This window comes from Suillus paluster (genome assembly GCF_016628075.1).
Source record: "Suillus paluster strain FC165 chromosome Unknown EDB91scaffold_3, whole genome shotgun sequence".
NCBI classification, from domain to species: Eukaryota; Fungi; Basidiomycota; class Agaricomycetes; order Boletales; family Suillaceae; genus Suillus; species Suillus paluster.
The window spans coordinates 1,459,392-1,482,906 of record NW_024537563.1 but is presented as its reverse complement, the minus strand read 5'-3'; the positions used below and the strand labels follow the sequence as shown (position 1 = coordinate 1,482,906).

The 23,515-nt window shown below is 49.5% G+C and overlaps 11 protein-coding genes across 11 annotated transcripts; 5 read left to right on the top strand and 6 right to left on the bottom strand.

Annotated features, from left to right (window-relative positions):
- Positions 1–3: 3 nt before the first annotated feature.
- On the bottom strand, positions 4–1,607 carry EDB91DRAFT_1215736 (uncharacterized protein; the record flags this gene model as incomplete). The annotated part of the gene is made up of 5 exons (XM_041320821.1): positions 1,252–1,607; positions 1,105–1,196; positions 778–1,044; positions 121–733; positions 4–69 (listed from the first exon to the last, which is right to left on the bottom strand). The coding sequence occupies exons 1-5, from the start codon at positions 1,546–1,548 to the stop codon at positions 4–6; spliced, it is 1,335 nt and encodes a 444-aa protein (XP_041183409.1). The 5' UTR covers positions 1,549–1,607.
- A 429-nt stretch (positions 1,608–2,036) lies between these two features.
- On the top strand, positions 2,037–8,127 carry EDB91DRAFT_435520 (uncharacterized protein). The gene is made up of 18 exons (XM_041327262.1): positions 2,037–2,609; positions 2,659–4,186; positions 4,237–4,332; positions 4,384–4,524; positions 4,573–4,677; positions 4,725–4,859; positions 4,913–5,023; positions 5,074–5,214; positions 5,267–5,361; positions 5,420–5,477; positions 5,535–5,660; positions 5,709–5,834; positions 6,245–6,376; positions 6,425–6,553; positions 6,601–6,717; positions 6,769–6,888; positions 6,940–7,749; positions 7,802–8,127. The coding sequence occupies exons 1-18, from the start codon at positions 2,202–2,204 to the stop codon at positions 7,921–7,923; spliced, it is 4,500 nt and encodes a 1,499-aa protein (XP_041183408.1). The 5' UTR covers positions 2,037–2,201; the 3' UTR covers positions 7,924–8,127.
- On the bottom strand, positions 8,071–8,696 carry EDB91DRAFT_1101477 (uncharacterized protein; the record flags this gene model as incomplete). The annotated part of the gene is made up of 2 exons (XM_041317258.1): positions 8,071–8,384; positions 8,416–8,696. The coding sequence occupies 2 exons, from the start codon at positions 8,694–8,696 to the stop codon at positions 8,072–8,074; spliced, it is 594 nt and encodes a 197-aa protein (XP_041183407.1).
- Positions 8,697–8,762: 66 nt separating this feature from the next.
- Positions 8,763–10,091, bottom strand: EDB91DRAFT_435371 (uncharacterized protein). The gene is made up of 6 exons (XM_041327261.1): positions 9,750–10,091; positions 9,615–9,696; positions 9,327–9,558; positions 9,151–9,269; positions 8,893–9,102; positions 8,763–8,839 (listed from the first exon to the last, which is right to left on the bottom strand). Exons 1-5 carry the CDS (start codon positions 9,872–9,874, stop codon positions 9,016–9,018), a joined length of 645 nt encoding a protein of 214 aa, XP_041183406.1. The 5' UTR covers positions 9,875–10,091; the 3' UTR covers positions 8,763–8,839; positions 8,893–9,015.
- A 179-nt stretch (positions 10,092–10,270) lies between these two features.
- Positions 10,271–11,370, bottom strand: EDB91DRAFT_1101473 (uncharacterized protein). Its single transcript, XM_041317257.1, has 5 exons — positions 11,071–11,370; positions 10,882–11,013; positions 10,807–10,824; positions 10,583–10,750; positions 10,271–10,531 (listed from the first exon to the last, which is right to left on the bottom strand). The coding sequence occupies exons 1-5, from the start codon at positions 11,263–11,265 to the stop codon at positions 10,310–10,312; spliced, it is 735 nt and encodes a 244-aa protein (XP_041183405.1). The 5' UTR covers positions 11,266–11,370; the 3' UTR covers positions 10,271–10,309.
- Positions 11,371–11,954: 584 nt separating this feature from the next.
- Positions 11,955–15,446, bottom strand: EDB91DRAFT_1234409 (patatin-domain-containing protein; the record flags this gene model as incomplete). The annotated part of the gene is made up of 21 exons (XM_041321206.1): positions 11,955–12,550; positions 12,575–12,677; positions 12,738–12,821; positions 12,883–12,907; positions 12,957–13,042; positions 13,096–13,166; positions 13,216–13,317; positions 13,374–13,414; positions 13,468–13,641; positions 13,691–13,788; positions 13,843–14,084; positions 14,153–14,281; positions 14,331–14,361; positions 14,412–14,415; positions 14,484–14,590; positions 14,643–14,744; positions 14,804–14,859; positions 14,908–14,995; positions 15,049–15,121; positions 15,173–15,343; positions 15,400–15,446. 21 exons carry the CDS (start codon positions 15,444–15,446, stop codon positions 11,955–11,957), a joined length of 2,430 nt encoding a protein of 809 aa, XP_041183404.1.
- A 152-nt stretch (positions 15,447–15,598) lies between these two features.
- On the top strand, positions 15,599–16,422 carry EDB91DRAFT_435177 (uncharacterized protein). The gene is made up of 4 exons (XM_041327260.1): positions 15,599–15,806; positions 15,856–15,943; positions 15,995–16,151; positions 16,201–16,422. The coding sequence occupies exons 1-4, from the start codon at positions 15,699–15,701 to the stop codon at positions 16,235–16,237; spliced, it is 390 nt and encodes a 129-aa protein (XP_041183403.1). The 5' UTR covers positions 15,599–15,698; the 3' UTR covers positions 16,238–16,422.
- Positions 16,423–17,046: 624 nt separating this feature from the next.
- Positions 17,047–17,875, top strand: EDB91DRAFT_1101464 (uncharacterized protein). Its single transcript, XM_041317256.1, has 6 exons — positions 17,047–17,138; positions 17,192–17,263; positions 17,313–17,386; positions 17,436–17,484; positions 17,535–17,580; positions 17,636–17,875. Exons 1-6 carry the CDS (start codon positions 17,097–17,099, stop codon positions 17,689–17,691), a joined length of 339 nt encoding a protein of 112 aa, XP_041183402.1. The 5' UTR covers positions 17,047–17,096; the 3' UTR covers positions 17,692–17,875.
- On the bottom strand, positions 17,872–19,504 carry EDB91DRAFT_1043334 (origin recognition complex subunit 4 C-terminus-domain-containing protein; the record flags this gene model as incomplete). The annotated part of the gene is made up of 5 exons (XM_041313054.1): positions 17,872–18,045; positions 18,115–18,293; positions 18,341–18,449; positions 18,499–19,173; positions 19,226–19,504. Coding segments are annotated over 5 exons (1,416 nt in total), but the record flags the coding sequence as incomplete, so codon positions are not given.
- Positions 19,505–20,334: 830 nt separating this feature from the next.
- EDB91DRAFT_1101461 (uncharacterized protein) lies at positions 20,335–21,444 on the top strand. The gene is made up of 4 exons (XM_041317255.1): positions 20,335–20,393; positions 20,446–20,518; positions 20,573–21,028; positions 21,080–21,444. Exons 1-4 carry the CDS (start codon positions 20,380–20,382, stop codon positions 21,422–21,424), a joined length of 888 nt encoding a protein of 295 aa, XP_041183400.1. The 5' UTR covers positions 20,335–20,379; the 3' UTR covers positions 21,425–21,444.
- A 128-nt stretch (positions 21,445–21,572) lies between these two features.
- On the top strand, positions 21,573–23,479 carry EDB91DRAFT_1043887 (alpha-ketoacid dehydrogenase kinase N-terminal domain-containing protein; the record flags this gene model as incomplete). Its single annotated transcript, XM_041313090.1, has 12 exons — positions 21,573–21,743; positions 21,795–21,836; positions 21,891–22,004; positions 22,063–22,085; positions 22,135–22,215; positions 22,271–22,645; positions 22,699–22,732; positions 22,780–22,888; positions 22,940–23,213; positions 23,264–23,307; positions 23,368–23,399; positions 23,450–23,479. The coding sequence occupies 12 exons, from the start codon at positions 21,573–21,575 to the stop codon at positions 23,477–23,479; spliced, it is 1,329 nt and encodes a 442-aa protein (XP_041183399.1).
- Positions 23,480–23,515: the final 36 nt, after the last annotated feature.

The window sequence follows — 23,515 nt, the reverse complement described above, 5'->3', positions numbered from 1 at the left end:
TTTTTATGCTGTAGCCGCCACTTGTTGGATGAGACCCTTTTGAGCCAGGTGTTGCACAATAGTCTCCACCTGCCAATCAAATCAGCTCGAGGAGTGTCTGAGGCAATTCCGGGAACGTACATTTGCTGCTGTCATGCGAATTTGCATATCCCACCGCTTGGTGAACGGAGCACCAGTGTCCTCATTCGTTTGCTCTACGTCACCAAGGCCACCTGCTTTGCCTTGAGCGTCATCTTCCTCTCCTCCTGCATCGAACCAGATGAGCTTATCGACTTGATCGATCGACCCTTTCAGACGTCCTTGCTCTATCATTTTTCGTGCCATTGTCTCTGCAGCTCCAGGTGCTAAATCTAGAAGAGCACCAAGACCTCTAAAAGTGATGTTGTTGTAAATTTTTGAGCTCGCCAGTAGGTTGTGTTCCATAACCGCTCGATCAAGAACGGTTGATGGTCCTCTGCGAGTACTTGTCGACGGCCCGGCAGAGTCATCATCGTCAATAGTCGAGGCAAGCTGATCATTGGAAGAAATGGCAATCTTTGCTAATTGATGTGGACGAAGGCGTGCCTCAAAGGTTCTGATTTCAGCTGGGCGGAGGATGTGGTCAAGGAACATTTTGGAAAGGATGTTGTATGTGGGCAAGTCAGCCGAACGCTCGTCTCTGTACAGAGAAGCAAGTACGCGCGATCGGTTTGGACCGGCTGGGGCTAAGACCGCACAAGTCACAGCAGCGGACCTAGTATTGTCAGTAGGATATAATTATCACTAGATGTTACCTACAGGATCTCCTTTCTCTCTTCTTCATCAATCTCGGCGAGCCAGCTCAGCTCGTGATAGCGCATTGCGGCCTCGAGGAATTTGCGTGCATAGTCACTGATTCTGGCTTGGCAGAGCTTGAACTGAAGTTGTGTCTCTCGGTCGGATGTCGAGTTGGAAAGGGAAGCGGCGCGATTGTAGTAAGTCTCCGCCTGAACAGAGTCCTCATCCTCTAGGAGCAGCCTGACTATGCGAATATTCACACGGAACTTTTCCTCGTCTGGAAGCGACCTACCACAGGCTCACGGATGAGAGGTGTAAGGAAACTATACTTAGATGGGCGAGGCTCACCGAGAAGAGATGCCCATCAGGACACGGGCGGCTTCGCTCCATTCCTCTTCTGTCTCTAATAGATCTGCAAGTTGAAAGCGTAAAGAGTTAACCTGTGAAACATCTTATCGGACTGCATCTTTAGGGGCAATAATTATGCAAACACACCTGCTCTTCATAACTTACGATTCGTGGCTGGAGAGTGGCGAGGGTTTCTTCTACGACGCGTTTCCGCAGGTTGTGATCTGATATGCTTCCGGTACCGAGATTTCTGACGAGTTCAGAAAGGACTTGTCTTCCAACGACGATGCCTACATCCTGAACGACCGTTTCCAATAACGTATGAAGATCAGGAGCTATGCAAGACTGATCTTGACGAGCAAGGATCTCGGACACCAGAGAGAGATAAGCTGGTGCTTTGTCCTTCTGGTTGAGAGCTGCGAATTGAGCCAGTCTGGAATCCATTATAGTAGTTGCTTGTCAAAGACGTGGTTATTGCTCAAAACCATAAAAGGAAATAATCTGCTGTGTCAGGTACTTCAAGCAAGCGGCGGCATTGAGCTGCATCACGACCGGGTATTGATCATGATGTAGAACAGCCATGTCGATTTCAGTCCTTCATATTCCCTGGCAGGACATAATCAGGGAATTTTTACTCGGTTCATGTTTTACCAGGTTACTAACCGTGTACGGTGTGGAGAAAAGTCATTTGGAGGAATGGTATGAATGCACCCAAACGACTGGCTACTCTGTGAACATACTCTTACTAACTCTCACTGTCTTATAATGCATCTGAACGACGTCAGCTTATATGGGATCGCAATTGACACGGTCGCCGTGACGATTTACACAGTCTTTGTGTGATCCAATCCCTGGCTGTTCACTCAGGTCCCGCTGAGAACTTATCCTCGTGTTCCTCCCATAGCCTCGTGCTACGTGCAGCATACTTATAGTATACTCATTTTCGCTGTTGTATTTATTCACGTTCCTCCCGCAGGTCTCTCCGCTGCTAGCCAGCGATTTGAACTCCAGCCAGCTTAACTACTTCAGAGAGCCATCGGTCTCCTGTGATTAATAGCTTGTGTTCAGTGTCGCACATTTTTCTGGACACCAGAACAATGTCTCACTTTAATGGCCACCCCTACCATACCATGCCAACTATTCATCCTTCTCGTAATAATCACCCACTCCCCCTCAGCCCACCGGAGACTGATCAAGAATCATTCCACGCTCAACTGCCACCCGCTTGTTTTGCTGCTGGTGCAGAGCTGGAACAGTTAGCACATTCTACTTCTGGTTTGCCTGAGCGTCCCAGAATAGTGTCTCGCAGAACATCCACTCTGTCATACCAGAACTCGGGAGTGCGAGATGGCCGCGAGCGAACCCTTTCACGCGGCTCAAAGTCCCTGATCGTTGTGCTTCCTCCACCAGACTTTCCCCTGGACCATAGTCAGCTAGGCAGTGTGCTATCAATGGGACCTCGTCATCGTTTGTCTCAGGGTATCCTCATGCCCCTGTTCCCTACGGTTAGTCGTTTTAATTACCGAGGAACGAGTGTTCTAACTTTGAGATCAGATGTACGGGCAGCTCACTGCAATCGCGCGGGAGTTCAATTTTCCCAGCACCGTGGGCTTGTGTCTCTACCACCATATCACTGACAATGGTATCACCGTGACGCCGCGCATCTCTGACGATGCTTGGCAATACCTATGGGGGCATCTCATTGAGTCGCGTTCGTCTTCGGGTGGCTCTCAACTACCCATTGGTGGTCGCATAGAATTTGACATTGACTTCAATAAAGCTCGCTGGTTCGATGCCTGGCTTTCCGGCACACTACGTGACGACACCATAGTTCCTGCTCCGCAGTCTCATGCATCTATACACCACTTGCGTGGAGATAGTAAGAATACGTTTGCAGAGGAGCACATTGCGAATGAAGACCGCTGGGATAATCAGACCACTCGGTCGAACTCAAGACCTGCAACTATCCGTCACGCGCCCAAAAAACTGTCTCTCGTCGACCGGCTAGACTCTACTGCGCTCCAAGCTTCGTACAAAGCATCGCAGGCCACTTCTCCACCTGCAAATCGTGTTGCACATCAACTCTCTCCCATCCCACAGTCTGCAGCTCCGCCGGCGTCGAAAGCCGAGCTTCATCGGCGCGTTAATTCTTGGAGGGCGAGTGCATTCTTGGATCCTGCGTCGATGACGGAGTCCTACCAGCCTGTCCCTGATGCTACATTGGGCGCTGGGGCGATTGAGGCTATGGATGAGTACCCCTTGGAGGCGGAGGTCGAAGAGCCTCTAAATTTGGCAGACTTTGCCTGGTCCGTCACGTCCGCCGGGCCACCGAGTCCACCTTTGGATTCTCCAGCATCTCACTACCGTCTTCCTTCTGTTCATCTCGACCGTCGCATGTTGGAATCCGCACCTTTGACCCCAAGCACAGCAACTAGCTGGGGACCTCCGGATGATGATCGGCTTTCGGACGTGTCGAGTATCGATCGTCTACCTTCGCCTGACATTGGTAGACGTATGCTCGAGAGCGCACCCCTGACCCCCGCAACGGCTACTAGCTGGGGGCCAGCCGACGATTGGCAGTCAGATGTATCCAGCGTCGATCGCTTGCCATCCCCAGATATTGCTCACCGAGTGGTGGAAGATGCTTTAGTGAGTCATGTATCAATGCCAGGGGAGTCATACAGTCCATGGGTGGGCATGTCTGCTTCATCTTCGTCATGGTTCGATGTTACGAAAGTGGCGACACTTCCATCAACTACTTCTTATAATCCGTGGGCTGGAATGCCATGGGTCCAGGTTTGGCCTTGGTCCGAACTCGACAGTACACAGTCTGGGGACTCCTATAGCTCCTGGGCTATTGTGCCTGCCATCCGGGCATGGCCTTGGTTCGATATTCGTGCCTCCGAAGAGAAGAAAGACCCAGAGTTGGAGCGCAGCACCTCTTTAAATCCCTGGGCTGGTATGCCCTGGTTTAACGTTGGGCCGTGGCATGACGTTAACGGCGCACAAGCTAGCAATTCCGTGGTCATTTCTCTCAGTAGATCAGGAGGGTTGAAACCTGCATATCCTAGTCTAGACATCTGTGAGTTGTCAATGTTCGTGACTAACGAGTCACTGCTAACTTTTTGACAGATCCCGCTGCTTACCCTTATTTCGATATTTATCCCGCGTTTGCAGAAGACGTCGGACAGAACAGCAGCGCTGGAGGTTACCCTATATTTGAAATTTGTGAGCTGTCATCTTAGTCAAATTTAGGGTGATGCTCAGCTTGAACACTAGATCCTGTCGTTTACCCTTATTTTAACCTATATCCTTCGATTGCCTGCTCAACTATTTCTTCTCCCGAAAAGCCGGCTGCCTCTCAGCCACCAAAAACCGTCATCGTTGAACTTGAACCAACTTACCCCCTATTTAACCTTTGTGAGTAGTCGTCGCGTCACGCTTCTGGTCTGGGCTGATCATTTCCAGATCCGCCTCTTTACCCGTATAATCTCAATTCGATCTATCCGGCTCCGACCGTCAAATTATCTTTATCTGTGCTACTTCCAAGTACCTATCCGTGGTTGATTATTTGTGAGATACTTGCGCCCTTTCTTAAACGGGAGTCTAACGTGTACTAGATTCGCCCGTTTACCCTCATGTGAACCCATATTCGCAAGCCAGTGCCGAAGTGACCAGAACCGAGGAAGCAAAAGACGAGATCGCGCAGCCGGTCCAGGTGAAACTTCAGCCGCAATATCCCATTCTTGATATATGTATGTGGAGCAAGCACGTTAGGATTATCTGGCTTGGAGCTTATTTTTCCCAGATCCAGCAGGATATCCATGGAACCTGTATAAAGTATATCCCCCGATCAAAGTCGAGGATACCTCTGAAATCACAGTCCGCTTGTCGTCGCGCTACCCATGGCTAGACATCTGTGAGTTATCCAGTATTTTTCGCTATGCGCCACACTAACTGGTGCCTTAGATCCCTCTGTTTACCCTTTTATAGAGCCATACTCGATGCAGAGCAGGATATGCGAAAGCCCTAGCAGCAGATCTCAGACTTCCTTCAAGTCGGAATGTGTAAAAGTCACCCTGGATAGGTATTACCCGTCATTCGATTTATGTGAGACTTCGCCTCTGACCCGAGTCTCTGGTGCTGAACATTTTTTTTCTAGATCCCATGACATATCCGCACTTTGACCTGTATCCTGCCTCGCCAAACATCAAGTCCGGAGGTTCGCAACAAGAGCAGGGGATCGACTCCACCAAGGTAAAGCAGAAGACTTTAATTCGGTGAACAGTTACTCAGAATCGTGTGCTGCGTGCAGATCATCACCGATAGCGTATCAGTTGACCTTGCAGGCACTTATCCATACGTTTTCCCTTGTAAGTTGGCTCAAGTCGGAGTGAAAGAGTTACCGATACTTATTTTGCTTCACGAAGATCCTCCCGCTTATCCTCACTTCGACTTGTATCCGCGTGTTCAGATACATGCGTCCCGTGATAGTGAGGACATGACCGACAATAAGTCCTTCGTTTCGAGTAGCACGTACCCTTTCCTGGTTATTTGTGAGTCTACGTTTTTTCTTCTTACTCGTCTTCTCACAGAGCACGTAGATTCTCCTGTGTATCCTCACTTCGATTTGTATCCCGCGCAAGCGGCAGAACCAGCAAGTCGGGAGGAAGACACGGCGAACGGCAAGTTCTTCATTTCGAGGAGCACGTACCCCTTCTTGGCCATTTGTGAGTTCTACATTCTATTTTCTTCTTACTCCCTCCTCACAGAGCACCTAGACCCTCCTGTATATCCTCACTTCGATCTGTATACCGCGCGGGCGGCAGAACCAGCTAGTCAGAAAGAGTCTTTCGAGGACATGACCAACGGCAAATTCTTCGTTTCGAGTAGCACGTACCCCTTCCTGGCCATTTGTAGGTTCTACTTTCTATTTTCCTTACTCGTCATCTCACAGCACCCAGATCCTCCTGTGTACCCTCACTTCGATCTGTATCCCGCGCGCGCGGCAGAACTAGCGAGTCAGGAGGAGCACCTGACAGTCAGCAAGTCCTCCGTTTCGAGTAGCACGTACCCCTTCCTGGTCGTTTGTGAGTTCTACGTTTTGTTTTTCTTACTCGACTTCTTACCGAGCACATAGATCCTCTTGTATATCCTCACTTCAATCTGTATCCCACGCGGGCAGCAGAACTAGCGAGGCGGGAGGAGTCTTTGGACATGACCGACGGCAAATTATCCGTTTCGAGTAGCTCGTACCCCTTCCTGACCATTTGTGAGTTCTACTTTCTGTTTTCCTTACTCGTCGTCTCACAGCACCCAGATCCTCCTGTGTACCCTCACTTTGATCTGTATCCCACGCGCGCGGCAGAACCAGTGAGCCTGGAGGAGTCTTTGGAGAACATGACCGACGGCAAATTATCCGTTTCGGCGTACCCCTTCCTGGTCATTTGTGAGTTCTACATCCTGTTTGCTTACTCGTCTTCTCAGAGCATGTAGATCCTCCTGTGTATCCTCACTTCGATTTGTATCCCACGCGTGCGGCAGAACCAGTGACTCGGGAAGAATCAATGATTCCTAATATCACTGCTAGTTCATATCCCTATCTCGTCGTCTGTACGTCTTTCAAGCATACCGCAAAATGCTACCAGACTAAGTCAGCAACAGATCCACCTGTGTATCCATACTTCGACTTGTATCCCGGTATCCCCCCGACAGTTGATGCGCTTGCCGCAAGCAGCAAATTGGCTGTTAGAATAGATCACGGGTACCCCGTCTTAAATATCTGTGAGTACTCGTGCCCACTCTCTTTTTGGTTTACCTAAATCGTAATTTTAGACCCTGCTGTCTACCCGCACTTTGATATTTACCCCGCATTTAGTACCATAGCGCAGCCACTTCAGAAGGTGTTTAATATGTCAGTGTGCCCGTTATCTGCGAGAGGACGCAGGAAGACGCACGCCGAACTGCACACCGAGGCGGCACCATTACCTATGCCTCCTGTGACCAAGAGAAAGCCGGCAAAAACTCACCGTCAGCTACATGCTGAAGTATTTGCCAATGGAGTCACTTGGACACCTAGCGGGTATGTGCAAGACCTAGCACTTCCCAACAAGTCACACGAAGAACGTTCTCGTGGCCCGGGGCGTCGAATGCCTTCCATACATGAAGTGGGACCTCGACTGTCGCGTTCCCGCTCGGGGACTCTCACTGGGACTCTCACCAACCAGCAAGCGCCGAATAGTCCATCGCTGCGAGAGAGACAACCTCCGGTACTGCACAACGTACCCCCGATCCCCCCTCTCCGCATCAGCAGTCCAGGGGTGCCAGCTGCGGCAGAGTTCCCAATCCCCATATCACCACCCGTATCACCTACCTCACGCCTGTCGCAGGCAGTGAGATCCCTTGGATCGTCGATCATGCCGGGAATCCAGGGGCGCAATTTGACATCGACCTCAGACGATCACAACGAGAGGGCAAAGTCTCCTACAAGGTCTATGTTCCCCTCCTTTGATCGACGCAGCTCCGTGATTCCATCACCACCTCCCCATGATCCGTCGGACCTCATTGGACGCAGTCGGTCGCCTGTCCATCAGGCCGCCCAGAGCCTTGTTTTGCAGAGAGCCAAAGCGTATGAACAATCGACTGGTATGTGATTTCTACGTTTGCTTGGAATCAAATGTGACAATTGGATCCAAAGTTTCCTCCAAGCATCACTCTCACAACATGAGAGGCACGCAATTCTCACTGCCCCAACTGCCCTCGCTGCTTTCTGTTTCTGATTTCCATACTGTAAAAGAGGGTTCGAAGACCGACAGTTGAAATCACAGCCTCTTAAAGAACATCACTCCTTAGACCTCGTCTTGAGTTGTATTGTATTACTACAAACTATTCAATTCATGCCATAATCTCGACCGTTGGACAGTGTAGATGTGAGCATGTTAAATCAGAAGGGGTGGAAAATTGTCAGTCATGGTACGTACGGGGGAGGTTCATCTACTACGGGGTCAGATGATGATAAAACATGACCGATGCCCGGTATTTCGACATTGGAGGGCGGTGGGGAAGGATACGTAGCTGCCTCCCAATCTATACTCGGAGAGCGACGGCCTGTGACTTGAGCTTCGCGAGTGCGGCGATCATCCATGAAAGCCAATAGAACTTCCTCTTCTTGTAGCTTCCGTGCCAGTTCTTCATCGCGAATAAGCTGCTCTTGCGACGTATCCTTCTTAGGTTTTGCAAACTTCTGCTGGATACACTTCGTGATGCGGAATAATGTCACCCTCGCGCAGACCCAGTGAACGCATCGTGGACTTAGTGATGTCTGGGAGGATTGCCTCGTCAATCTTTTCACGCTTGAAGGAGGACGCATATCGCGTGCAATCATCAATGTCGCAGCCTGCATTCAGGAAGAACTCGAACCAATATGTCTGCGGCTTCTTCGGCTGCGCTGACATGGTCGCCCGCCGTGTGACTTTCGTCTGCTTGAGCGCAAGCGGCTGATCGTCATTATCGGAATGGCGGCGCTGCACTGCGGGAGGGTTGGTATTTTGGGCAGCAAGTCGCTCAACATAGCGTATGTCTTCGAGGGACATCTTCTCCGATGGGATCTCGATGACAAGACCATTGATTTTGTGTAGACGGAACTTGCCATTGTAGCACCCAAGAAAAGCAGCTTCGACTCGGAATTGGCCACTGCGGTCGTGCCATATACGCGTCGACTTCGCGGAAGGCATTTCTAAGGTCGATTTATAGGTTAGACGAGACCAAATGCAATTGCGGAAAACTCACTCTTGTGAATGTCGCTTGAGCTGCATCTTGCGCTAGAAGTCGAGTTCCTGGGGTTCATTCGCGAGGTCGAGGGACGACTGAGAGTAAGATGTATCAAAAAGAACTTCGAATTGAATGCAACACCTACGTCGACGAACTCTGTCCCCTCTCTGCCTTCTGGCGAGCACGCTTTGCAGCTTCTTGGCGCTCCCCACGCTCGGCTCCATTGCTCTGAGACTAATATCAGCCATCAAGTCTCATGCCAACCTTATGACTGACCTCGAGATACGACGCGGGCACAACACCCTCGATATCATGCACATTCCTGCACTTCCACCATTCTTCACCCTCTTTCTCAATGATCCACAGCCGCTCGCCCTCTTGCACGGTCAATTCATCTGAGTCCGTGCCCTCGAAGTCATATAATGCGACGGCGGGCTCGCTACCACATGCACCTTGCCCACCTTCCTGTGTCACTTCCTCTGCCTCCTCACATGATGTAAATACCTCTTCGACATAGTTCCCCGGTACAAAGCCAGCCTTACCGCCCTCCTTCTTGCTTTGAACGAGCATCCACCCTTCTTCACGGTCAAAGACCATAAGAATTTCGTTCTCCTCGATGGACAGCTCTCCGGGTGCAGTAGAATCAAAACCATAGAGAGCTCTGACGAGAGACGTGTGTTGAGCCTGGTGCGTCCTGTCAGACAGGACATATGGGAATGACGCAAGGGTATGGAACGAACCTGCTGGACATAAGCGGCAGGGACGAAGCCAGATGGACTATCTTCCTCCTGCGAATCGCCTTTTATCTTGACCTTCCACCAACTTCGTACGGCATGGGCATTAGAGCAATCGCATGACACGACACAGCTACTGACTCATCATCGGTACGTTCAAGGAGAAATACGATCTGGTTCTCAGTGATCGCGAGCTCGTCCTCTGACTGGGGCTCGTAGTCGTAAAAGGCCTTGAGAACTGCAAGATAAGTTTCGTGTTCTGACATGAGCGGCGTACGGCACGAGGATAAGCGCCAATAATCGGTGTGTAGCGCCGTCAGCGGGTTTGCGTTTGATGGGCCGTGCTAGTGCTAGTGCTTTGAATTCGATCGGGAATGCTCTGCAGGTTATTGCTCGCAGTGAGAGAAAGATCCGTGTAATTACACTTAAGGTCATATGCCATCCATACCGGGAGGATGGCGAACACCCCCAATCGATGCCTGGCCAGCGCTACTTGTAGTGAACATCGGACCGTGGAGTAGTACGCAAATGAATTCTGCGGCTTTCCCCGACAATCTCGTCACTCCTTCAAGTTGGCCTTAGACCTCGTCTTGCAATGAGTTATCACATCGTACTACTACAAATTATTCGATTCATACAATAGTCTTGACCATTGGTCAGTGTAAATGTAAGCATGTTAAATCAGCAGGGGTGGAAAACTTTCAGTCATGGTACGGGGCAGGCCCATCTACTACGGGGTCAGATGATAAAACATGACCAGTGCCCGGCATTTCGACATTGGAGGGCGGTGGGGAAGGAGACATAGCTATCTCCCTATCTACACTCGAAGAGCGATGGGCTGTGACTTGTGCTTCGCGAGTGTGGCGATCGCGTTGGTCACGAAGCATCTTGGTTTTGCGATCATCCATGAAAGCTAATAGAACCTGATAATTTGATGAGGTCTGGACAACTGAATATCTAATCACTCCACGTACATTTCGTGTGACAGCATCGGCAGCAGCCTTCGCTTCAGCCGCATTTCTTTGAGACCTAGCTGATTTTTGTTCAGCCAGATCTATAACCTCTTGCAATATTTGAGCGCCAATGTGCAATTCTTCGCTTTTGCGCTCATTCCAGATGTAGAGGGGCTGAAATTCCTTCACCTGGCAAGGAACTAGAGATAAAGCAATATAGCACAGCAGTGGCAGGGGAGACATACTTCTGGACGGAACCCCATCTATCCTCTCAAGATCAGATAGGTATGTACGTAGTCAGTTGCTTCAGTCAAACGCACCTGAATTGCATACTCCAGCGCACCCTTAGTTTCAATCAGGCGCCGTTTGATCGTGTCATTTATCGGTTTGAACTGCCGGAACTTGGGGTTTTCAGGCTCTCGTAGCAGGTTCTCAGCAATCCTCGATAACGTCTTGCAAGAAGCCCATCATCCATAGGCTGATCATGTATTAATGCATCCACTGCATACCTTCAAGGAAGTCATGGCCGCCTCTTGGGAATTAGGCCGACATATACCAGGATCAATCAGGCGCCGAAACATCTGCCGCAGTTCATGTTGTCGAAGGAGTTGAGATTCAGGAATTACTTGTCCTGCCGTAGCATTACGGCGTTGAGCTGCTGCTGCAAGAAACTCAGGCGTCGGCGAGTCGGTCCCTGAAGACATTGACGTAGTCGGAAGCCAAAGGTGAATGCCGCGTTAGGCTTTGGTTAGGCGATATTTACACGCACTTAAAGTTATTAGTACTCATTACCCAAGTAGTACAGTGGCTAGTCTACTTATTAGTATAGGGATCATCCCATGATTCTCGTCATTGGCACGCACACAGAGCCTAGGATCCATCGCATGTTCGACCCATTGGATACCCTAGGAAATTAGAAGTAAATGGACAAGTTCGCTTTCTCGTCAAGTTATCAGAAACGCTTGGTTATCACTAGCTCCGCCTGCACGTTCATCGGCATTCTCGCCATCCTCCTATGTCCGCGCTGACGTTGCATCGTTCTCTGGTTTCATACACTGTTCCTGCGTCGTCGCATGCCCAGCACCCCGCCAGCGCACATCACCATGGCAGCCCAGATGAAAGCCCAAGCTCTGGCAGGCTGTCCCTGTCCAGTCTATATGTAGCGTTTGTCCCTACTAGCAGGCCCGGGGCGTGCAGCTGAGCATCGCCGTCTGCAGCTGTGGAGCACCAGAATTGTCTGCAGGAGAAGCGCAAGATGAATAGGGGTATGCGCTTCAACGAGCCTCAGTAAGTGCCGAACAACTAAGCGACTAGTATCGGTGGTGCGAAGAAATACATTGTGAAAGTAATGGCTACAGTCGGTATACAGTATACAAGCAATAGGGACACTGGATCAGCTTGAATCTACCCCTTCTTCATCTGAAACTGCCTCTTGATTGAAATAAGTGTTCAAATGAAGAGTAGACTGTACCTGAAGATTATCCAATTCATCCTCCGACGAGGATTCACTGCTCCAAGCCAATTCTGATGCATCTACACTCTTCCCGTTGGATCTGGCAGGTCTATGAGAGCCCGAGAATGGTATCAACAATGACCCAGGCCTGAGTTTTGTGAAGAATGTGGATGGAGTAGAAGCGGTCTGCCTTGGATTGTCAGCGGGTGGTGGCTCTGGGGTGGCTGCACGCGGGCTTGCGGACGAGTTTCCAGCTACGCTATCGTCGCGATTGAAAAGATCAGATGCCCACTTGCGACGCAGAACAGGAGAACGTAAAGGGTCGGTAACTTTATTGTGGTTGTTTCCATACGATGTACTCGTCTCAGATTCTCGTGGAGCGTCAGCCTTAGGGCGACCGCGACGGAAGTACCACGCCGTGCTATTGTCCTCAAATGCGCGTTCAACGTCCGAGTCCATGGGTATTGGTGACTCAAGTCTTGCCGATGTGGTAGGGAGTTGAGTGCCAATGATGGGATCAGGGACGGTTTGACCGTCTACAACAATATTCCGGGGGTGACCTGAATTTGGACGAGACCGAACCCGGTCAATTGCCATGCGAACTGCCTGTCGACCTAGGAGAATTTCATTTTCTATGCGAAAGCGGTTTTCAATCATATGCAACTGAAGTCGATGATGAGCGTATAAACAGAGGTATGGAGCGCCAGTGGCGGTAGCTCTGACCTTAGGCCACGTTACAATTTGCCCAACTTTCATCATCCGTTCAAGCTCGGCCGGGTCTGGGTCGCTCAAGATATGCAACCAATCCTGTCATTTAATCGGTCAGTCATCAGCGTCGCATTTAGAAAATGCTGTGCAAATTACACACCAAAATTCGCGTTCTCGGCCAGATTCTGAAGCCGAGTGTGAGTGACATCAGATGGTGGGATGATCAATACATACGTGACAGCTCCATCAAAACGTTGCAAAAAGACACTAGACCAGTCCTGTCCGAGCAACTGCGGAAGAAGCTCGAGATCACGAATAACCTGACCGGAGTTGTTTGCTCAGAATCTAACAACACAATTAAATGAACGCTTACCTTGAAATTCTTTGTGAGCTCTAGTTTCAGCCATTGTTCCGCCGCAGACAGAAGAAAGTTTCCTCGCCACCCTGTAAATATATGAAACACTACATCAGAAATAAGACGTTTATCTCATACCCTTTCCTTTCCTGTGAGCCACTGGTTTTCCTGCTGAGCCACGGGGCGCAAAAAAGAACAGGTGGACGTGAGGGTTCACTTGCGATACAACCGGATGGGTAACTCAAATCACAGTTAGCCGGTACTAACTACCCAACAGCAGCAACGCATAAGCACACCATTGAAGTACATTTTAAGAGCTTGAAGAGGAATATCAACCCTAGCTGATGTCAGGGGTGCACAAAAATATCTCGGCAGATCGTCCCTGCTCACCTTAAAGACCCATCTTTGAACTTGCTACCCCAATTCCATGGCACTACTCGACCATCGTTGAGCTTTTGCATGAGCACAACCGGGTTGAGAATCCCAGGTACAGCTGCTGAAGCGAGCAGGGCCGTCCAAATTATCGTGTCCGGTGCGGTCATGTAATTGAGGAGCTTTGTCGGACTAAGATAGTGTCAGCTGTTTGGACTCCAGGCCCAGATGACGAGCTCACGCATGGCGATCAGCAGGAACAACAGAAATGTTAAGGATCCGCCTGGTCCGCAAATGCGCTTCTCGAAAGGTCATGGAACCTCTGGTAAAGAATGCGCACTGGAAACAAAAATCGGATTAAAAAGACACGTTACTGGAGAGTGACTGCCATACTTTACGAGCCCACGCCACACTGTCAAATCTTGCACCGGTAGCCCAAAAACGCTTTATCCATACAGTGAGAGGCTCTTCACATGCCGACAGCTTATGGGCAAGTTCCGGAACAAGAAGAACATTCAGTTCAGCATCTGTGCGTGTGCATACCAGAGCGGCGACGAGGCCACCAGCAGATGTTCCAGCAATAACTCGGGGAAGTAGCCCTGCATCTAGGAAAGCTTTCACCACACCAAAATGGTCTAGAAGAGTGTCAGATGTCAATCGCATGGTGTGGTTTTAGACTTGCAATATCCAAAAGATGCGCCACCAGAGAGACACAAGGCAGATGTTCCCATATTAGTGCTAGCATTCTTGAAAAATCTCCTCTTCTCTTCAATAGAGAGCTCCGATGACTGTCGGACGAATTGCAACGCGCTTTCCAGCTCTGTGTGATATGCTATCAAAGGAGGTTAGACTGAATAAAGTACATCTTCGTAGAAACTGACATTCTATTACGTTCTTGGTGCCCAGGAAAGTCTACCTCAAAGGTGTGGATTAGGCCCCTATTTGAACGATAAAATGCTTACTTCACTATAAAGCCTAATGATGATGATGTAAATCATGAACGGGAGGGGAATTGTGCGACTTAACAAACTCACCTGGAGGACTCAACTCCCACAAAATTGGCTCGGACACACGTCTCTAATACACCGAGAACGCCGCGAACATCATTCTTCTCTCTCAAAATCTTCAGCGACCGATTCACCTAACAAACGTAGCTTAAGCTACTGGGTTTCATGTGCGGAAACGTTCCTTACCTTGCGTAAGAGTTTCCAATCATAAAAAGCATCCTCGTCGACCTGTTTCCAATCATCGAACAGAAGATATTTATCGAGCATCCCTGCCGCTTCCTTCCATTCCTAGAGGGCCGGAGGTGAGAGACTAATACATATATCAAGATTCAAGACATGTGACACACCTGGTAGGTGCGTGCCCCACGTAGACGTTTTCGCAAAAGACCCTTCTGTCCCCGCCCTGGAATTTTAGATGAGAAAGTACTTGTACGATCGATGTCAAACCTACATGCTAGCAGCCATTCTTTGGTATTTACGAGTTGTCTGATCAGGATGTAGAATCCGAATTGAGCAGCGATGAGGATAAATATCATAAACTGGTAAAAGAATGAATATTGAGCGAGAGCGAAATAGAGATATTGATGCTCACAAGGAGTGGCCATCGGAGCACGAGAAATGACCACTCTTGCCTCCTACCCGTAGACTTATCCCCCTTTCGTTTTCTGACCCCAGAATGTTCAACGGTATTATGTGCCAAAAATGAAGTTCCATACCTCTTCACCTTCAAGTTGACTGGAGCAAAATCGGATAGAGCGGAGACTTTCCTCACGCGAGGGCTCTGGGGTACAGGGGAGCTAGGGACGGTGTTGGGTGAAGCTGCTGATAGAGCGTCATGTCCATCTAGGTCGTCCGACTGTAGGGCGTTGATGAAAGCCTGTATGTGTCTGTAAAGGATTTGTGGTTCGTGAAGCTAGAACTGAAATCAGGGTGAAGGACCAACGATTCATCAACGTAGTCTGAATCAAACAAACCCTCTGGCTCTTCCATCAGTCTTCTATTACCAGCGGTACTACAAGTTCAGTGTGAAAGAGTCAGCGAACACGGTTTGAACGTGGTCATAGTATCCACACGAGGAGTATTGGGGTACTTTGCTTGACACGTGATTCACAGTGGAGCCTGCTGGCGGGCAGTTCCTCGACGCCCTCGACATGTTCGGCGTTCGCAGGCAACTAATTTCTCAGTCTCCGCAGTGTATCCAATCGAAGGTCGCCGGAATTTAACGCAGCATATTTGGTTTGCATGCTGTTCTGCCCGACATGCGCTAATCTGCTTGTGATATCCTCGCAAACGGGATACAATAAATGGGCATGCAATACATATGTATACGAGTTTCCGATCTCGAAGCAGGTGTGTACTGTTTACTACCATCTTACGGTCATTTAATGACTGTGTCTAGATGACTTCCCGCTCGCGCATGAAGCGCAAGGAGGTAGACGATGTGCTTGGAGGAGAGGAGACTTGGCGGGATGCTGATTCTACTGTCGGTCAGTCCCTTCTTTCTTTCACGATGTAGGAAGTTGACCCACGACCCATAGTCACTTGCGACAAGTGTGGCCACCCACGCGCATATTTCTATCAGCTACAGATTAGATCTGCAGATGAGCCTATGGCGACGTGTGCGTGCAGTATGCTTCCTCTGGGATGGACTTACGAAACTCGGGCGCTGATTTGCTTCTTTGGATTAGTTTACAGGTCAGTTTCGCTGGTGCGTTTATTGATAGCCTGTCTAACAATGTTGCAGATGTGCCGGATGTGCCTACCAATGGCGTGAAAATTAATGGTTTTCAAAATGCATATCCGAGATATGCTCAAAACGACCTAATTTTCTCTTGGATGTTTCCACCAAGCGGTTGCTGTTACTTGAGTTTAATTTCACGTATGCACTCGTATCAGGGTGCACCAGGTGCACCCCAGATATCTTCCGCTTCTCGTTTCAAGTTATTAAGGATGACATGTTCCGAGTCTCACATCTGGTCAATTTTATGGTCCGGCCGTCTCGCGCCGTGACGGGGCTTGATCGTCGCCATTCTGGAAACTTGATCCCCGTGCTGCCTTGTCATGGAAATCGTCCAGAGGATTTTTAGTCCCCCCGACGACCGCAGTATTTTCTATAGACTACTGGTCTCCCCTTGTTGCACTGAGGATGTTTACGGAGGTTTATGGTTGCCGTTATTTCGCAGCACGGGCGTCGGGGGGTATCTACAAGAACTCAGCCCTGATTGGATCGGGAATATTCGCCTATCTCTTCGTATCTTGGTCTTAACTTGGACACACGGCCGGCAGTGATTTAGAACCGGAGCAGAACCTGTCGACGTGGTTTCAATCCCTGCGATCGGCTGCGATCGCGCCATACTAGAGATAAGATCTCCCAGGCATCGACAATCCTCTTCTGATTGCTGGAGATAAGATCTCCCCGGCATCGACTCCCCATCATCATCGCCAAGGTACATTCCATCAACCAACGTTCTTGTACTATTGTCGTCCCCCAGACGTCTCATGTGATCCTGATCTTTGACACCGCCCATCATATACTCCGCTTTTGGGTTGACAGAATGTTCCAGAGGTATATAAACCCATGTTGTCTTCCCTTCTCCATCACTCGCTCATTCCTACTTACTTACTTACTTACTTACCATCATGGGTTTCCTTGACGTCTTTTCCTCCTCACAGAACGATGAGGTATGTGCCTTCATAACTTCACAAACAAAGCATCTTCAATGAAGCATCTACAGTTCCGAGACTCGGATGCACCTCACGAAGCTTCCCTGAGTCACGAACTCCTTGGTGGTGCCGTCGCGTTCGAAGTAAGCTCAGTCTTTCTCTACGATGGACAGTTCTCATGTTAGATCTCAGGCTGCACGGGCGTACGAGCAACACTGTGCCAAGAACGGCAAGCCCGATAACCATGCTTTGGCCAAGGAACTTTTGTATGTTATCCCAGACGCATACCTTTCATAGTGCTCACGTAGCGTGTAGTGCTGGTTTCGCTGGTGCTGCACTTGACCGCGTTGCCGAGACGAAGGGGGTATGTATTCAGTTATTGTGATTAGTTGCTCTAACAAAACACGGGAACAGGCTGACATGTGGTCTGACCACCAGAAGAAGCAAGCGCGCAAGCATGGTATGCACTTTGTTCGCCCCATTTCTTTCCATTTCTAACAACAAGTTACTTGCAGCTCAGGAGGTTGTTGAAGAAAGGTTCACCGAAGAGGTTTATGAGCAGCGTTACTAGTGCCAAGAGTTATACCACAAAGCAAATAATGTATGCTTGAATTCAACCCACTTGTATAGCCGCATCAAGGCATTTGAATTACGTGGACAAGCATCTCGTACGAAGCGTGCTAGGATACATATGCCCTACAATATACTATTCTAAATGGGCGAACAAAGGCTATGCAGCCACGTCGCAAACTTAATGTGCTTTCGTGAGCCACTTTTTCAAGCTAGTTTTACCCATCTTGTCGACTGCCCTTTTAACATCATCCCAGGTCAAAACGCTTCGATATCGAGTGAATCCTGGAGCAATGTTCGTCGATGAGGCGGCTACGCTTATGAGTATTTTTTCAGCGACCAGACATTCGAACCCCTAAATTATGTTAGACTTCAGCGGCTCAAAATAGGTCAATCAGAATTCTAGACGCACCCTCATGAGAACTTCGCGAGTACATCGCGACATGCTAATACTTCCTCCTGCAACCTGAATTGGGGCTGCTGCCGAAGCACGGTATTGTTCACGAAAGCTGTCATAAAGCATCTCAAAGGTGATGGCATCATGCCCAGCGGTGTGGGCATGCACGGCAGCTATAAGAAGACAGATCGAGGGATATGACAATGCTGGTGGGTGTCAGCTGATACCATTCATGGGGAGCTTATCTACGCACTGCTTAAGTGAGGAAATGGAACACGTATACGCTGTGCATGTATTGCTGATGCGAGCTTTGCACAAGTTGGGAATGGCGATGAAGGGGCTAATGAAGCAACAACACCAACCTATTCAATGGTCAGAGAAGCTCTCAAGCCAACCAGCGAGGCGTCGCACCAAGATTCGCTGAAGTACCCTAATATCTCGCGTGACCGCAACAGTCTCTTGGATTTGTTCGAGCACTTTTCGATCTGCGATAAATTTGTCGATGGCCATGCTCCATACCGGCTCCCACTCTTCCTCGGGGCTTTTAATTCGGGCACGAAACACTCGTTCTATAAGCTTCACCCAAAACGGGAGTTCTGCCGGAGCAGCAGTGCGCAGCATTCGCCCAGAGAATCTGCTCTTGACCCTTTTCTCCAATAGGTTGATGGTATCTATCCTCGTAGTTACCCCGATGACCGCAATGCCATTGTTTCCTAGACCGACTCTACAGCTTTGTGCGGTATCCAGTAAGCAGTAAAGAAGTGCCTGCCGGGCATGTAAAGCAAAGAGATCGAAGGCATCTAAAACGACTACCACCGGACGGGAAAGCGTGGTTAAGACTGAAATTAACGCGGGGAGATGGGATGGGGGTGGGATGCCGATGCCCGCGCTGGCGTCCAGGAAAGGATTGTCGTCGCCATCTGAGTCATCGTCGCCATTAACTTCAGCAAGATATGATTTGCCTGTTTGGAGAGAGAGCTGTCGCGCGATTTCTCGGAGTGCGAGGCGATCATTTAGCTCGGTATGACCCGAAAGCCTGATAACAATAGGCGTCTGGTTCAGCAACGCAATAGCTCGCTCCACAAGCTTAGAACATTGGCTTTAATATGTATAATGCGTGAAGATGCAGACAACTTACTGTAGTCTTTCCACTGCCGCGTGGTCCGAGGATAAAACAACTGTTGCCCTCGCCACGACTAACAGTTCCCACAAGCAAGTCCTTTAGTTGCTGTGAAGCTGCTGTGTTAGTAGGGCCAAGACTAGCATCATCGTCGCTTTCAATACTGAAATTTTGTAGTTCCGATAGCATAGCGTGCTTCTGTAGACGGAGGCATTGGCCAAGATGAGGAGGGAGATTACGAGGAATACGGGTAGGTGACTGGGGTCTAGAAGTGGGAGGTTGATGTTTCTTGGGAGACTTCGACTGCAACTTATCCCTACTTGGTGTACTCGGAAATTGTGGATTAGTCCGATTCGGTGACGTCTGGGGAGGTAGCACGTTCTGAAGGGCGGAAGGACGGCTTGGCGATGCGGCAGACGATTCTGGTACGCGATATGCAATACCTGTGGTTGTGATAGGTGTCTTCGCAGGGGGCTGTCGCGTACTAGGCGCCGGTGAGGCTGTGGAAGGCAACTTTGGGAATGATCTAGGAGTTGTAATTTCTACAGAATGCAGGAGGACGCGTCCAGCGAAAGGTTTAGGTGGTGGCGTAGTACAATGAACTGCCGGTTTGGGGGGAGACAAATTCAGTTCATCGGCATCATCACAGTTGCCAGATTCCTCCTGTTTGTGAGGACTAGTTATCGGGTTAGAGTTCTGTTTCTCATTTCTTTTTGAAGGCGATGAAACGTCGGTCTTCTTAAGGGGTGACTCCTCGGTAGTCGGCTGCTTCTTGCGGGCTCGTGAAGGTCGTGCAGATTGCACTAGCGAATCCAGCTGGACATCAGCTTGGAGGCTTTTGTTATTCTGCTGGAACATTTTCTGTGGAGATTTGCTAGAGCGAGCAGATGATCGGGATGGTGCAGCAAGTCCAGAATCATTCTGTCGAGCGCTGGCTCTAGTGGCACGCTTGGGAGGAGAAGCCTCTGCGGCAGCGTCGGAATCGTCAGGCGCCTTGCGTTTAGGCATTTGTGATGATAGATGATGAGATCAGTGCTTAGCTTCAAGGAGGGTGTTTTGGGTCTTGACGCGTCTGTCACGCGAAAGTTAGACACGTGGTCACAAGTGGACCATGTCACACGTTGTGCCACTTGAGCTTCACCCGACTCCTCATTTAACCAAGTTTTTGTGTCATGGGATTCACAGGGCAAGTTACTTCAAATTCGGTTCTATCAAGGCTAATATGTGCACTAATCCAGGCTTGCTCGATGGATCAATGCGCCAAGCACAGGTCTCGAACTCATCCGTGAAAATATCATGCGAAACCACCATGTTCGTCGCAACGAAAACTCAATCCTCATCCCGGTTCGTTGATGCGCCTCGTAGGGTCAACTCCGAGGAAGGTGGTTCTTGAGCGTGAAATCTTACCGCTCGACACTGGGCTCAATACCCGGCCTTCAAGTCCATTCAGAGCGCTCAATGTGCACTTTGACAATGAATGAGAATGTTTTCGTCCTTCTGGAGGATCCAGCTGCACCGACTCGTGCAGACATCGTGACAGTTCAGAACTCTCAGAATACGGATGGGCAGGTTTTCCCTGTCCCACCACACTACCGAACTACTTTCCTCACACTCCGCCCGCCTGGCGCATTGGAACAAGTTCTGCATCAGTTGAGAGCACGCTGGATCCCCGTCAGACAAACAGCGCCTGGCGCGCAAAGAAGTCAGGGCGGACAGCAACTCTCTGTCGAGGGTTTTGTCTTTGCTATAGGCAATGATTGGCTTGTCCGTGTTGGTAATGTAGTTCTTGCTGGTGGTGCCGTCAAGGGTATGCTTCTTGAGGTGAGCATTCAACCTTCGTAGGTGGTCTATTCAATTAAGAATGATGTACAGGCCGAGTATCTGCCGTTACCGGTTCTTCACTCTCAAACTGCAGACGGCACTTCAGAGCTTTTATCCAATCTTCTCACATCCGTTCTCCCAAATATTCGAGAGGCAAAAACGGTTGCGGTCACCATCAGCGACTCTCAGTGGGAAGAAGTACTTTGGGATCGTGAGGAAGAGGAAAGACAGCTGTCACAGAACAAAACAGAGTTGGAGGATGATCCAGATGATATATATGTCTTTGGTGATGAAGGATTAGTCCCAGAGAAGAAGGGGGATTGGATAGGAGTTGATAGAGACCGTAGATCGGCTTTCTTGATTATTGGCGCACTGAAATCAGAGGGCATTTTGTAGTTTACGTTACTGGCCAGTGGCCACCTGCAAACGTTTTGCCATTGGTCTCATTTGATGACTTTATCTTCAAAGTGATATCGACTCATATCGCCTACTAAATAGCCTCATGAACGTTTAAACTATCGTTGACGCCTCCTTTCATTCGACCATGTCATGGCGGTTCCGAAATTGCTGGCATGCAAGTGCTGGTGCTCGACATTTAGCAAGGCACTCCTCCAGTCAAGTCCAGCCCCAGCCAACTGCGCTCCACTTTTATCAAAACCGCCAGTTAGAGCTCTATGCATCAAAGGAAGCGCACAGGCTGAGCCTCCGACAGCTCGTGAAATCTGCTTTTGTAATGACATTTCTTACCATACTCATGCTGTGATAGGTGTTCTTTGGGCGGCAGATGGACGAGGAGAAACTAATAAAGGTGAGCGCCAAGGGGCATGATGTTAAAGCCAACGTTGAATCGCCTTCGTTACAGAGCGCTAATTATGTCCGCACCGAGCTGCCTGTCCGCATTGCACATAGGCTGAGGGACTTGCAAGCACTTCCGTATGTGGTGGTTACTCAGGAGGGTGTAGCTCAAGTCTATGAGGTTTGCTTCAGTAACATCGTTTTATAACTTGTTCTTAACCTCGGGCAACTTCACGCAGTTATATTGGTCTGCTTTTGAGAAGTCAGTCACCCGATTGTGCAGAGCATTCTTTTTTTGACTTTTTTCTAAGATTTCGGCGCTACCCTCAGGTCACCACCCTGGAAGAGAATCGAGTTTTCTGCGAGTTCCTCGAGACTATCCTGAACGACCAGTAATACACTATCTTTGGTCCACCGTGCTCCCTGTTCTCACTACTAGTATGCCAGTGCACCCGTTATACCAAGTCTGTCGCTGGGACTCTCCCTGTCATCTCCGCACCTTTCACCAGATTACCTGGATGCATTCATGAGACGCATGCTCGTATCCCGAATCTCAAGGCGTGTTCTCGCGGAACATCACCTTGCACTCTCGAAGTCCCTTGGAACCAACTGCCTCAGTCTTCCCGAAGACCCACATGTCGGCATCATTTACACGGCGCTCAACCTCAAACATTCCATCGACAAGTGCGTCGCACTATTGCGTGGCAGACCTCACAATATCGAAGATGAACATGGGGAAAGCTTGCCGAACCGTGGATGGTTGGAGGTCATCGTTGATGGCCATGTCGACACTAAGTTTTCTTACATACGTGAACACCTCGAGTAAACCCTTTCATTCACATCGTGTTTAATTTGACCCACACCTAATTCTCTAGGTACATAATATTTGAACTTCTCAAGAACGCACGTGTTTCTGGTATCACATTTGAAAGAGGGATTAACCTACGATGTTATAGGCAATGACCGCCACTGGACTGAATCACCGAGATTCATCTACCCCTCCTCCCATCCGTGCCACCATCGTTGCCGGTGAGAACGATGTTGGAGTGAGAATATCCGATCAAGGTGGGCACCCATTTTCTCACCTACAAGCGAATTTGAAGTCGATCTCTACAGGCGGTGGTCTCTCATCAGCTCGAATAAAGTCACCCCCCGATCTCTTCTCTTTCTCCCACTTCCGCAATGCAACACGCATGGATGACACGCGGCTGGGTGCATTACGCTCCGCCAGCTCGAGAGGTGTCAAAGCGACTGTTGCCGAGCAAATACGCCCTTGGCAAACAAAACAGTCGGATGTTAACTCGAACGACAAAGACCCTGAACGTGAGGCTGGCATTGCGCCGCATCCGAGAATCGGACTGGGCCTGCCTATGAGCAATATATATACAACGTGCGTTCATTTGCCAATGGCTTCTTAACGTCAACTGAGCGACTTTATAGGTATTTTGGAGGCACCCTGGAGTTGGTATCTCTGGATGGGTGGGGTGAGTCAAACTCCGTCCGTCGTCCTCGGATCGCGTGTTGACGTTGACTCCCTTATGAAGGAACGGATGTATATTTACGCCTGCCCAAGCTGGTGAGTTTCTTTTTGAGTCAGCAGGTATCGACATGTGACGCTGGGCCAAGGGCACGAACCTAGAGGGTATTGAGGTATAGGCGTTTTACTGCGCCATGTACCATGCACATGACCTA

Bases quoted from the DNA above. Each gene is read 5' to 3' on its own strand.
- EDB91DRAFT_435520 (XM_041327262.1), top strand. From the start codon at position 2,202: ATGTCTCACTTTAATGGCCACCCCTACCATACCATGCCAACTATTCAT. The intron at 6,377-6,424 runs GTGAGTTCTACT...CACAGCACCCAG, and splicing joins GTACCCCTTCCTGACCATTT to ATCCTCCTGTGTACCCTCAC. The intron at 7,750-7,801 runs GTATGTGATTTC...TTGGATCCAAAG, and splicing joins AGCGTATGAACAATCGACTG to TTTCCTCCAAGCATCACTCT.
- EDB91DRAFT_435371 (XM_041327261.1), bottom strand. From the start codon at position 9,874: ATGTCAGAACACGAAACTTATCTTGCAGTTCTCAAGGCCTTTTACGAC. The intron at 9,697-9,749 runs GTCAGTAGCTGT...TGCCGTACGAAG, and splicing joins CTTGAACGTACCGATGATGA to TTGGTGGAAGGTCAAGATAA. The intron at 9,270-9,326 runs GTGCATGTGGTA...GCACGGACTCAG, and splicing joins GACACAGGAAGGTGGGCAAG to ATGAATTGACCGTGCAAGAG.
- EDB91DRAFT_1101473 (XM_041317257.1), bottom strand. From the start codon at position 11,265: ATGTCTTCAGGGACCGACTCGCCGACGCCTGAGTTTCTTGCAGCAGCA. The intron at 11,014-11,070 runs GTATGCAGTGGA...GCTTCTTGCAAG, and splicing joins CGGCCATGACTTCCTTGAAG to ACGTTATCGAGGATTGCTGA. The intron at 10,532-10,582 runs GTACGTGGAGTG...TCAAATTATCAG, and splicing joins CCGATGCTGTCACACGAAAT to GTTCTATTAGCTTTCATGGA.
- EDB91DRAFT_435177 (XM_041327260.1), top strand. From the start codon at position 15,699: ATGCTGTTCTGCCCGACATGCGCTAATCTGCTTGTGATATCCTCGCAA. The intron at 15,944-15,994 runs GTCAGTCCCTTC...CACGACCCATAG, and splicing joins GGATGCTGATTCTACTGTCG to TCACTTGCGACAAGTGTGGC. The intron at 16,152-16,200 runs GTCAGTTTCGCT...ACAATGTTGCAG, and splicing joins TTCTTTGGATTAGTTTACAG to ATGTGCCGGATGTGCCTACC.
- EDB91DRAFT_1101464 (XM_041317256.1), top strand. From the start codon at position 17,097: ATGGGTTTCCTTGACGTCTTTTCCTCCTCACAGAACGATGAG. The intron at 17,139-17,191 runs GTATGTGCCTTC...AAGCATCTACAG, and splicing joins CCTCCTCACAGAACGATGAG to TTCCGAGACTCGGATGCACC. The intron at 17,485-17,534 runs GTATGTATTCAG...ACACGGGAACAG, and splicing joins GCGTTGCCGAGACGAAGGGG to GCTGACATGTGGTCTGACCA.
- EDB91DRAFT_1101461 (XM_041317255.1), top strand. The intron at 20,519-20,572 runs GTTCGTCGCAAC...TGCGCCTCGTAG, and splicing joins ATATCATGCGAAACCACCAT to GGTCAACTCCGAGGAAGGTG. The intron at 21,029-21,079 runs GTGAGCATTCAA...AATGATGTACAG, and splicing joins TCAAGGGTATGCTTCTTGAG to GCCGAGTATCTGCCGTTACC.